At 33.4% G+C, this 13,235-nt stretch overlaps 1 protein-coding gene across 5 annotated transcripts in view; it reads left to right on the top strand.

Annotated features, from left to right (window-relative positions):
• Positions 1–13,235, top strand: part of LOC106462180 (nephrin-like) — a 96,913-nt gene that overhangs the window by 19,616 nt on the left and 64,062 nt on the right. Inside the window, exon 2 of one of the 5 annotated variants that reach the window (XM_022389366.1) lies at positions 1,233–1,418. The exons of the other annotated variants lie outside the window; for them this stretch is intronic. Coding sequence (XP_022245074.1) covers positions 1,376–1,418 — 43 coding nt within the window. The 5' untranslated portion in view covers positions 1,233–1,375. The remainder of the gene's footprint in view (positions 1–1,232; positions 1,419–13,235) is intronic. 5 annotated transcript variants of the gene reach the window in all.

The following is a 13,235-nucleotide window of genomic DNA, read 5'->3' as shown; positions in this document are numbered from 1 at the left end:
AGTACGTGACTTGAGTTCAAAATATATTGATTTATTTAATTTATGGATTTGGGTAATTACAACTCGCTAGTACGTACTTGAGTTCAAAATATATTGATTTATTTAATTTATGGATTTGGGTAATTACAACTCGCTAGTACGTACTTGAGTTCAAAATATATTGATTTATTTAATTTATGGATTTGGGTAATTACAACTCGCTAGTACGTACTTGAGTTCAAAATATATTGATTTATTTAATTTATGGATTTGGGTAATTACAACTCGCTTCTGGGTACTTGAGTTATATCAAAAACCTAACGTTGTGTTTTATTTTGTTAAATAATGGAAAGAATAGATAGGCAGATAGCCTATTTTGTTGCTTTGTTCTTAACAACAAACAAACAAACAAATCTTTAAAGGGAGGGAGATGTTTAATCTTTCTGAATCTTGCATAATTTCAGGGTCATTGACCCTTATACAGATAAGGTTCAGAGGATTTATTTTGTTTGTAATTAAGCACAAAGCTACACAATGGGCTAACTGTGTTCTGCTCACCACGGGTATCGAAACCCGGATTCTAGCGTTGTAAGTCCGCAGACATACGGCTGTGCCACTGGGGGAGTCAAAGGATTTAGAATGTGGAACATTGAAGAGGTCTTTCATTTTTCAATTACTTCAATAATCTTGCCCCTACGTTTTCGAAGTACCGTACCTTTGCTATTGTAGGATGGCTATGTAGCGGTGATGAAACTGAACTGGAAACATAAAATTTTAGCATACTGATATTAGACTAACAAATATTGTATACGTTTTTTGGATGATTTAACTTATGACAATAAATGGCCTACAGTGGCTCAGCGATAAGTCTGCTTATAACGCTAAAAACAGGGTTTCCATACCCGATTTAGACATAGTACAGCTAGCATATTCTGTATCTGTGTGCTAAAATAAAATAAAACAACAAATTAACAGTAAATGCATATTGTATTAAACAACAACAAAAAAAATACAACATTTTAGTTCGAGATTCAATTCATAAATAACATTATTTGGAAATCAGCCACGGGACTAAAAATAATATTTGAAGCATCCCGTAATCTACATGAAGGTATGAATTGTATTAATTTGTGTTAATGCTGTATTAATTTGTGTTAATGCTGTATTAATTTGTATTAATGCTGTATTAATTTGTGTTAATGCTGTATTAATTTGTGTTAATGCTGTATTAATTTGTGTTAATGCTGTTATAGCAAGTATAGGACATAAGGGATGACTCGACAATAGAGCCCTGGAGTTCAGAGAGTTGACAAGTCCGGTTCGAAATCGTGCAATACCACAAAACATTCCCTTCACTTTAAGCGTTATAAGAGTAGCAGTTAATCATTTGGCGTTGATGGCGGGTGAGAGGGTGCTGACGACTGGCTGTCTACTTGCTGGTCAGTATTTCAAAATTGTGGACATCGGCAAATAGTCTAAGAAGCGTTGAAATAAAAAAAAATAATTTTAAGTATAATTATTTATAATTATTTCCAAGACAAAACATTCTTCATATCGTGGATAATTATCAATGTAGTTGAAATCGACTTCCTAATGTTTTTCAATAATTTAATTAATATTGGCATGTTTCTCAGAACGGCTCTAAACTAAGCATTCTATATTTCACACTGTCCATTGTGCATTATAATTTTAACACTTTTGTAAATGCATTTCTTGTAAAAAAATATTTTTGGAACAGACACCTAATCTGCACTTAACTACTGTGAATATTAATTATGTCTTTTTACCTCGCCCTTCATTTCATATCGAATTCCATTCTATATGGGGAACAACTAAAACCAAAGAACAAAAGACTGTTTACCCCCCCCCCCTCCCCCGCGCACCTCTCGAACACAAAAATATGAAATCCGGAACGCCTTATGACATGTGGCGATAAGACGTTTTCCGTACGTCCATTGTAGGTAGGAAGTCTAAGCAAACAAATAGAAACTGAGGGAACTATTTTGACGTGCAGAATAATGGGGTCCTTCCCTTTGAAACGAATGCACATATTTCACCTGTCTGAATTGGACTCGGTTCACAAGATTTGAATGCATGGCTTGACTTGCCCAAGGACAAGTGCCGCCCAGATGTTGAAATTAAGCGCAAAGAAAAGAGACACTGAAAAGAAAACCATATGTTTTTATCTGGAATAGAGAATTTTATCCTACGATCGCAACGAGTTATGATTCACTGAGATTCTTAAGCCGATCATTTACTTCAAATGAACTTCTATTTTTGTATAAGTGTAGGTATTAAGTTCGTATTTTATCTCATTTCTGATTTAATAATATGATATCCTAAGTTGTTTTATCAAAGTAAATAAGCAACAAATAAAGGCCTAATTCAATGACGAGGAACCCACTTTGAGACTAATAAAAATGGCTTGAATGGGTAACGAAGAAAAACTTTAATATACGTTTGACACAACAGCAAATGTACAACGTTTTTACAAGGTTTTGTCATCATCATCATAAAGGCCTAGTAAAATAATGAAAATAATTCACTTCTTATGACGAACTTCAAACAGTTTAAGGAAATTTTAGCGATCGCAGAATTTCCATTAAAAAGATTCAAAGTAATAAATAAATATAGCTTTATACTAAAGCAAAGTGATCAGCTAAATATCGGTGCTTAATAAGTGCAATGTATTTTTCTACGCCACGACGTTTCTGACTCAACAACTTTTTTATATCATTGAATACATAATTATTTGGCAAAGAGATGATAAACAAATTACTCTCTGTTTGTTTGTTGATAAATACAAAGCTACACAATGGGCTATCTGTGCTCTGCTCATCATTAGAATCGAAACGCGCTAAGCTACCGGGGTGGGTGGGGGTATTTTTGTGTCATTTTTATAAACAGTTTTATGATGCAAGTAATCATAATCCGAAAAGTTAAAAATAAGCAAATACAGAAAAGAAAAAAGGTTTAATTTGATGTAAAATATTCTAGATTATAATTAGAATTAATCTAGAGATTTTACTGTTTTAAAAGACAGATAGCTTCCAAATTTCTTTAGAATACGATTTCTTGAATATTTTTTACAACATGCATTTGTTTTTTTTAGCGCAAAGTTATAGAATGGACAATCTGTAAGCTATAAGGCACTGCATGGCCAGGTGGTTAGGGCGCTCGAATCGCAACCTGAAGGTTGCGGGTTCAAATTCCCATCTCACCAAATATGCTCGCCTTTTCAGCCATGGGGCGTTATACTGTGACGGTCAATCCCATTATTCGTTGCTAAGGGAGTAGCTTAAGAGTTGGCTGTGAGTGATGATGACTAGCTTTTACTGCTAAAGTAGAGACGGCTAGCGCAGATAGCCCTCGTGTAGCTTTGCGCGAAATTAAAAAAAAAACAAACAAAACAAACCAATATTCTTGTTTACTGAGATATTATTTTTGTTACACCAACATATCACACCCACCTTCCACTCATCACCACCCACCTTCCAGTCATCACTACCCACCGCCAACTCTTTCACTGCTAAATTAGGGACGGCTAGGGCAGATAGCCCTGCTTTGCGCGAAATTCATAACAAACAAACCAAACTCAATACACCGCTCGAAGTGACTATATTCTTGAGGCCATCGAAATAACGAAATACATCTAGCAAACATCTAACGTATGACTTCAAAAATACAACATAAAACAATATAATATATACTGCGGTTCCGAGTAATAGGGTAAAGCCAGGAGATGCTAATAAGAACGTGTGTTTTTTGTTATTATTGAAACTTCTTAACCTTCGAGAATCCCTCATTGCTTGGATCATCCATTTTGCGTTTAGTTTTACAGTTAGTACGTCTAATCAGCTATATTTAAATTAGTACAGTAACACAAAATATTAACTCCATACGCTGGTATCGAACATATAGTTTTAACATGATAAGAATTGACGTACTTTTATCTTAGTTTGGTACCAGGATTTCTTCATTCCATCTAGTATAAGAAATGCAGATTGTCTTGCTTTTAAACGTAAGTGTACCCCTCACGTAACCGTACCCCTCATGTTTACATTAAAATATGTTTTACATATTACTTACATCAGTTAATACAGCTTCTGTAAGTTTGAAGATGAAATGTGAAACTCAATATCTCCATTAACCTGAAGTATCTAGTTGTTTTAATTTGATGTTAGAGTTTTTATTATTTTGTTGTTGAATCCCTCTTGATTGAAATGGATCAATATCTCAATTAACCTGAAGTATCTAGTTGTTTTAATTTGATGTTAGAGTTTTTATTATTTTGTTGTTGAATCCTTCTTGATTGAAATGGATCAATATATCCATTAACCTGAAGTATCTAGTTGTTTTACTTTGATATTAGAGTCTTGATTATTTAGCTGTTGAATCCCTCTTGGTTGAAATGGATCAATATCTCCATTAACCTGAAGTATCTAGTTGTTTTACTTTGATATTACAGTTTTAATTATTTTGTTATTGAATCCTTCTTGATTGAAATGGATCAATATCTCCATTAACAATTAGGAAGTCAAAAAAATAAACTTTTTTAAAACTTTAATTAAAAAAACAGAAAATGAAGTCAAATGTATCCGGAAGAACAAATTATGTGAGGAAAGCTTATCTTCAAATCAGAGGAAAGCTTTTTCCCAAATCAAACACACAGATCATCTAGAGCCGTTATAAAAGCTTGAGTGAAAAGTAATGAAAATAGTTTTTTTATTCCACGCAACCAAAAATATATAATTTACTCTGCTTAGTGTTTCATGATTTGTAAAATGGTATGACGTCATTAACCTACCTGTCTTTGGCATATCAGTTGCCTGGTAATGCCTGTTGCCTTATTTTACAGATGAAACCGCTGCATATAGTAGAATAAAAATATGTTTATATATATATATGGATGTTATATAATCGAAGGTATTTAATATATGAATCTTATGATTCGTTACTACGTATATACCTCGGGTTGTGTGTTAATATTAAAGTGTACAATATTTTGATTGCCTCTAGCACATATCTAACGCGAAAAGAAGAGCCGTTAACTGAAGAGCAGTGTTAAAGCTGCTAAAGCGTTACCAACTAATCCAGAATAAAAAGTAATAACAAGCATATTTCGAACCTAGTGGTGCTTTAAATATATATCTTACTATAAATGATCCACTATGTGTGTGTTAACATCCATTACATAATAACTTTTTTTTCTTTAACGGGTATCCTCAGCTATTACATATAACAGCAGAAGTGCTATCTGTGTGTTCGCCTTTCACACCTACCTTTTTTGACCGGTCTCAATCAATCTTGACATCGACTCTTAGTCCCCCCCCCCCTCGAGGAGTGTCATAGGATGGACAACGATCGTATCTGGCTCCTGTGAATGAATACGTCAATTAGCTACATATAATGCTGAAAAGAAAAAAAAATATCATTCGAGATTACTCATGGTTGTTAATCGTATTACTTAAAGAAGCGAAACTGAGCCAATATATACACTGATTCACAAAATTAAAAAACAAATAAAACACATGCTGGTTACCCCTACTTTTTGTGGCATCAGTGTGTTTGTTTGGAACTAAGCTACACAATGGGCTATCTGTGCTCTACCCACTATGGGTATCGAAACCCGGTTTCTAGAGTTGTAAGTCCGCAGACATACCGCTGTGTCACTGGGGAGGGGGGTGTTGCATCAAAAAGTTCAATTTCATAATATTTTAATTCTCTGAATACCTTTATTTTACCCGTTTCCTTATTTCAATCTAATATAATAAAGTTCCTTTATTATCACAAAATATTACTAGCTTGTTGTTTGGTTGGTTTATGAATATAATCTAATGTAAAAAGTTCTTAGATTTTTCCTTTGTTCTTGTTGTTAGATAAGCAAACTTTTTGTAAATGCAAAATCGGCAAATGAAGATCAATGACTTGACATAGTACTTTTAAAAATAATTCACATAGTTCAATGGTAAAAGGAAAATATATACTAGTGTTTCACAAAATACATAAATACGAAATAATGTATTATTGATATGTTGCATAACAGAAAAAATAAAGCTCATAGAATAGATAATACTAACGTAGCACAAGCCAGGAAAATAAACCTGTACGGAAGAGTTATTACAGGTATATTACAGAATTCTGAAAGAAACTCATAAAAAAGAAAAGTTCTGGTGTTTTACAAGTAAAATCCTAAAACTCTAACTCGAAAGTAAAAACTGGGTGTTTAAAAGGTGTTAACTCGAAGGTGTTTAAAAATATCTCTTTGTTTTGAGATGAAGGATAGGTGAAAATGATTAAATAGTATATATGTATTCTAACAGAAATATCAGCCTTCATCCGAAAAGTTCTGATCAGAGATGAATACACATACATTTATATTTACAAGATACATGTATTCTAACAGAAATATCAGCTTTCATCCGAAAAGTTCTGATCAGAGATGAATACACATACATTTATATTTACAAGATACATGTATTCTAACAGAAATATCAGCTTTCATCCGAAAAGTTCTGATCAGAGATGAATACACATACATTTATATTTACAAGATACATGTATTCTAACAGAAATATCAGCTTTAACCCGAAAAGTTCTAATCAGAGATGAATACACATACATTCATATTTACAAGATATTGTAAGTAGTTACCAGATTAATTTCAATGGAGTAAGTAGTTACCAGATAAATTGGGACCAAGAAGTTAGTAGTCTGTATTTTTTTATATATTGTTAATATTTAAGTAATTCAGATTATTTGGGATGGGATATTTCCTCTTGCAAACGCTAAATCTACAATTTTTTTTTTTTTTACAATGCCTCAACTTAATATATGCAAGATTTGTATCAGTAAATATTTTCTATTATTCAATATTTCGACCTACAGCTTCTTAAAAGTGTTTTCACCCCACAGATGTATGTATAAACAATTGAATATTAGGGTAACGTCGAATACAGATGTGACTTAAGGGAATATTTTACCAAATGTAAAAAGGTATTGATTTCACCTACAATATAAAACACTTAACGTTATTTAAACTTTGTTGTTCCGATTTCAAAACCAAAGCTCACGATTGGATGATAACGACTCACATTTTCAGCTTGATCGACAAACCAACACTAATTCATGTTTGAGCTTGGTTAAAGGACTTTGATATTGTACTAGTTTATATTTCAACTTTGAAAGCTATATTCAAAACATCTTTAAAAATAATTTGGTTTCCATTCTAAGTCCCAGGGCTTTTCGGTTGTTCAGTAATGTCATGTATTATGAAAATAAACTAATACAAATTACAACGGTGTTACTGAAGAACGGCTATTTTTTGAATGCTGTAAATAGTGTAATAATGAAATATAGGTACAAAAACAGAACTGCCAGTTTCGTTATTTATAACATGATACATTGTCTACTGGTCTTCATTCTACCGTATCTAGTAGCTTAAGTGAAAAGGAAGTATGGAAACCTATAATAAAATATTATCCAAAGGCTAACGTGAAAATTATTTACAAACCTCAAAAAATGACTCGAGGTTTTAGGGTTAAGGTTAAAATTTATTCTCTAAAACTCGTACACGTTATTTATAAGTACATTCTCATAATTATGAAACAGGTTATTTAAGTTCAACACTTAGGACTTTTGAAACAAGCATTAAAGAATTCGCAACAGTAAACAACTACAAATGTTCGAATACTTACTCAGGCATGTGGAACGCTAGTAATCAGTCAACACTTTAAGAAAATGGATATAGTTTGAATGAGGAAATATTTTGGATCATGGAGTCTTTTTATATACTGAAACATGATTCAGAATGTTTCGTCGTTAAGACTGAACATTTAAGTTGTTTTCGTCAAAATATGAACTTATTTAAACTCCTAATATCCCAAGAATGATCAGAAGCAACAGTGAATCATCGACACGAATTCTACAGTCAACCAGCTCTTAGCACCATATTTACAGATGATGATGTTGATTTGAGTGCTGGTTGAAAATCCCAGTGGTTTTACTGACTCTTCGTGTCAAAACTGTCTGTCTCGCAGGATGTAGAAGAGACTTTATTTACTGGTGTCAGCAATGGCCTTCTGGCAGTGTACTTCCCGAATAATTCTCCATCTTTTGCTTTTTCTAGTTACACAATATGACACCTTCTTTTCAAGCAGTCTCATTCTTTCAGAATGTCGATGAATACTTTTCTTCTTTACCATTTTCTCCAAGCTAGTGCAAAAAGAGGTCGATTTGTGTCCGATTTCTTGTCAGCTCCCTTGTTTAGCTTTAATCCTACACGGTCTGGCACGTAAAACCAGATGTTGGTATTTCCATGCATTTGCTTTTCTTTCTGCCATCGACCTGGGGAGACCAAACACTCCGAATTTTATGAAATACAGACTGACAGTCAGTTTCAGATATTATGCTCGTGGAACTGCCTATTTGTGGTTTCCTACTTTCATCAATCCAGAAGAGGACTCACTCTATGGCTTCAAACTCAATTCTTACAATGTTTGTAGGAATCTTGAATGATCCACCATTCTTATGCAGAATGTTATTTTTCCGCGAGACGATGAATACCCAGCCAGATCTCTCATTATTTGTGGTGTAGTGACTGTCCACCATGGTCCTCAAATAGCTGCTTACTGTTTTTTTTTCTGCTTAACATCGCCCAATCTCTAAATTTTCTGCCTAGACTGATTTCCACAGATGCCAGTTATATCAAATGTTTATTTAACATTAAGGCACCTGATGGGGATCAATTATATCAGTGTTGGACGTATAACACTTACTCACCCATGTCTGTGGGTAAGTTGTGGCCCACAGATGAAATATATGGTCTTTACACTGCTAAGTTCTAGTGAAACATTTTACTTGTAAGCAAACATTTAAGGAATAAGCCTCGTTAGTCGTTGAAAGAAAAGTTACATTCTACAATATTCCATAAGGACTTGTAGAAAGTTATAAGGAATTTCAATAAATTCCTTTTTATTTGTTAATTAGTTGCTAATTAAAGAGCGGGAGGCCATATTTAAATATAAACAGTTGGATATTAATAACTGTATCTCACTGCACGACATCTTTATAACAGTGTAACTATAGTAACGGTATACAACAATCGTTAAGCTTAGCATAGTAGTTGAGTAAAAATAGTATAGTAGAATATATACAATTTATAACGGAACTCATGCTACCACTTAATGCAACAAATCTTACATTAAGCCTCGTTGGCCGTTGTAGGAAAATTTCAATCTACATTTTTCATAAAAGCTTCATAGCGGATAAAAAAATCTTGTAATAATTTTCTTCTCGTCCTCTTTTTTTTTCTTTTTTTTGCCATTAAAGAAAAGTAGATTGTATTTTAATGTAAGCGTGCAGAGCAACAAAGTAACTACAATATCGGTAAAATCAATTTATAAATCTGGCTCAGTGATGATAGTACTTTAATAAGAAATATATAATATACGTGTATTACGTAAGGCAACGTATTGTATTCTAAAAATAAACAGAAAGTAAAAGAACTATATTTTGTAGGTTATCGTTTCCAATCTCTTCAGGGTCCAACTACATCCTCCTCATAGAAGATGGAAATTCTAGATCTATTTAATTGTTTTAGAGCATAGTTATCTGCTGTGTCCACCGCGAGGAATCGAACCCCGGATTTTAGCGTTATAAATCAATAGACTTACTGCTGTCCCATAGGGGGACAAATACATTAGGACAATGTAATGCACTAAAAAGGACTTTTAGCTATTACATACCAGCCCGGCATGGCCAGGTTCTTAGGGCACTCAACTCGAAATCTGAGGGTCGCGGGTTCGAATCCCCGTCACACCAAACCTGTTCGCCCCTTTCAGCTGTGGGGGCGTTATAATGTGATGGTCAATCCCACTATTCATTGGTAAAAGAGTAGCCCAAGAGTTGATGACTAGATGATGACTAGCTACCTTCCCTCTAGTCTTTCACTGCCAAATTAGGGACGGTTAGAGCAGATCGCTCTCGTGTAGCTTTGCTCGAAATTAAAAACAAACGAACATACCAGCCCAGTTCAAGAGTCGTGGTATTGAACGAAAATCTTTTATGACAGTGACTTGAGAAAAAGAAAAACAAACTTTAAAATTCTGTATTGCAACATCTAAAATGCATCTTTACTCAAGTGCTGATTTAATATTATTGGGAATATTACTATAAACCTGTTGATTTCTAGTGCTTTGACAGCTTTCAGCATTCAATCCAAAAACGTTAACATTTTTTTACATAACGTAGCTAAATGGCGCTTAAAATAATTCTGGTTGTATCTCATCATTGAAAATGCTTGACCTTTCAACCGTGAGGACGTTTTAATATTATGGTCAATCCCACGATTCGATTAGAGTAACTTTTAAGAGTTGGCGGTGTGTGGCGTTTACTAGCTGCCTTCCCTCTAGTCTGTCACTTCTAAATTAGTGTTATTATAGATAGCCATCGAGTAGCTTTGCGCGAAATTAACTTTTAACTTTTGGCTGTCGTGAAAGACGGATTTTTCTTGAAGCACTGTCGTAAGCAGTCATTTTTGTCATCTGAAATTTTATTTTTAAAACTTCTGATCTGAAATCCGTAGCTTGTTTGTTAGTTTTTCAAACACAAGCAGAAAATTATGCATTTTTTATAAGACATTTCAGGAGAAAATACGTCCATAAATATTTGTATTTTACTGGAAACATCAGTTTTTGAGAATAATATACTCTGAAACCATTCTTTCCAGTTGATAACACACGAGAAAATTAACGTCTTATCGACGTTATTCACTGTGTTTATCTCCTAAAGCCATTATTTACTCGCTGTGTTCCGAGTGTCTTATCTTGCAAAAATAAAGGCAGTCAATGCTACTGGTTTTTCTCTCCATAAACGTGTATACTTTATCTTTGTTTTCTAGTTTTATAGTAAAAGGTAAGCGAAATGTTAATGTAATAGCAACAGTGGGCAAGGGCGTGATTTAGAGGTAATCCTCATCATCTGATTTCATCAATTTGTTGTCGTTGTTCTCCACCAAAGATTGTAGTTTCCGTCCAAAATAATTAAAAATGTAATAGCAGGACTTGTTAATTTTCATCTAGTTTGCTTCTTTCACATAATACTATCCTATTATCTCGCTATCCTCATAATATCACACTAAAATCACCTTTTACTGCATTGATTTCTAAGAGAAACGGCATAGCTGTTCGTGTTTGATGAACAAATATATTGTTACCACTCGTAAACATACAGTGGTGAGTGAATGGTATTGTTTACTAGAAGAAAATAGAGACAATATTTGATTGTTGGTAAAGACTTTACGCGTACAATAACTTCGATATCCTACAAGTCCACTAAACCAGTAAAATCTCGTTAAGTGAACCTATAGGATATGTATAGCTCCTGACGAAGCTGAAATAACGAAATATTGAGCTACGTTCAGGAGTCGTGATTTTATTTACGTTTATAGTAACGTAAGACTAGTGTAAAATGTAACAACTGAAATAATGCAGGTATTGCACCATATTTAATTTTCAGGGAGCCACTAGAAAATGAATACGAAAATTAAAATAGTAGCATATGCAATAAATTCTGGATTGCCAACTGTGGGTCGTTAAATACTGTGTCGCTATACAAGTATGTTTCTTGAGGCTACACCAATAATGAAATATGTATCTGAGAATACCACATTTAAATATGTATGTATATATACATATTTGGTAGTGAATTTACAAAACAGAGTCCCTGATTTAAAGAAATGTAGAAATGTAGCAAGAATATTTACGTTAGCAATCATAATATAAAAACTAAAGATTTGTTTTTGGTGTCGTTAAGCACAAAGCTACTCTCTGGGCTATCTGTGCATTTCCTTCTACAGGTATCGAAACCAGGATTTATAAGTGTTATAAGCCTGTAGACTTACCGCTGAGTCACTGGGTGTAGGAGAAGAAAACGAAAGAAAGAAAGTACATAGTATTTTCGACGAACTGAAACCCCAAAGTAACTGAAACCCCAAGAAGAACTGAAACCCCAAAGTAACAGATTTAAGTTTTCTCCGATTAACCTATTTTTTCAGGTTTCACTTTGGTTGTTGATGTTTGTTATTAAACGCAAAGAACTATATACGTATGCTCTGCCCACCACGGGTATCGAAACCCGGATTCTTATGGTCTAAGTCCGCAGACATACCGCTGTGCCACTTGGTGGCTTCTCTGTGGTATCTGAACTTGAATGTAGTAAAGAAATTAATAAAAAGTTTCAATTAATTGACGTTTATACAAACATTAACAAAATGTAAAAAAATATGCCACTTTAAAAAATTACAAAATTAACATTTTAATTAATTTTAGCAAATTACGAATATTTGTTATTTTATTTGTATATAATGGTTTTTTGATTTGAAAACAAAGGCCCAGATTGTTTTATTTAATATAAAACTGGTAGCTTATTTAGTATGTCCATCACATCCCTACGCGTTTCGCTGAACCACGTTACTGTACTGGAATAACAATATATTGACTCAGTTCATAAATCACAAAAAAAATATTACATGTCTATGACTTATGGGTAGGTTCCTAACTTTCTGGAAATATTCCTTTGTTTGTTTTTACTAAAATCTTATATGAATTGCATCTGATTGGACAATAACGTTTCAAATTACGTATTATGACGTTCAATCAAGCTTATTAAGAACATAAGTACTTAAGTACAATATAGTCTATAAGTTATTTAAACCGAATAAAGTAGTCTATACCCTATTATATTCGTATCAGTTGTCTTCAAAGTTCCAGTTGAATCTTCTCAAAGTCAGAGGTAAAAGTCGCTATTTTAATGCGATTTCCTCCCACCATAATCATTATTACTCTCTTTAAACTACTAAGTGTATTGTGACACACGAATCTTAAAAGTAGATCGCACAGAAAAGCTGAGATTTCGTATGGATGGTTGAACTTTCCTGAATAGTAGTGACTCTCTGAGTGGCATAGGTTTGTTAAGTCTAAAAATTACGTTATCCAACCTAAAATATACAAAACTTGAAATAACTAAATATAGAATAAGAGGAGACAACGTTTATCATCATGATGTTAGGTTTGAAGAGGAATATTTGTAAACTTTCCTGTTTCGTTTTGTTTTATATATAAACTTCCAAATCATACATATTATTTTGTATGGGATTTTCTTTGTATTTGTATTTTGTGGCAATGCCAAAACTACTAATGTTCTCTGTCACCTCTAATGTTGAATACTGACCAGGGCCTGGCATGGCCTGATGGTTA

Source organism: Limulus polyphemus, unplaced genomic scaffold, assembly GCF_000517525.1.
Source record: "Limulus polyphemus unplaced genomic scaffold, Limulus_polyphemus-2.1.2 Scaffold1111, whole genome shotgun sequence".
NCBI classification, from domain to species: Eukaryota; Metazoa; Arthropoda; class Merostomata; order Xiphosura; family Limulidae; genus Limulus; species Limulus polyphemus.
Note: the sequence above shows the minus strand (reverse complement) of the source record. Positions and strands in the feature narration are given on the sequence as shown.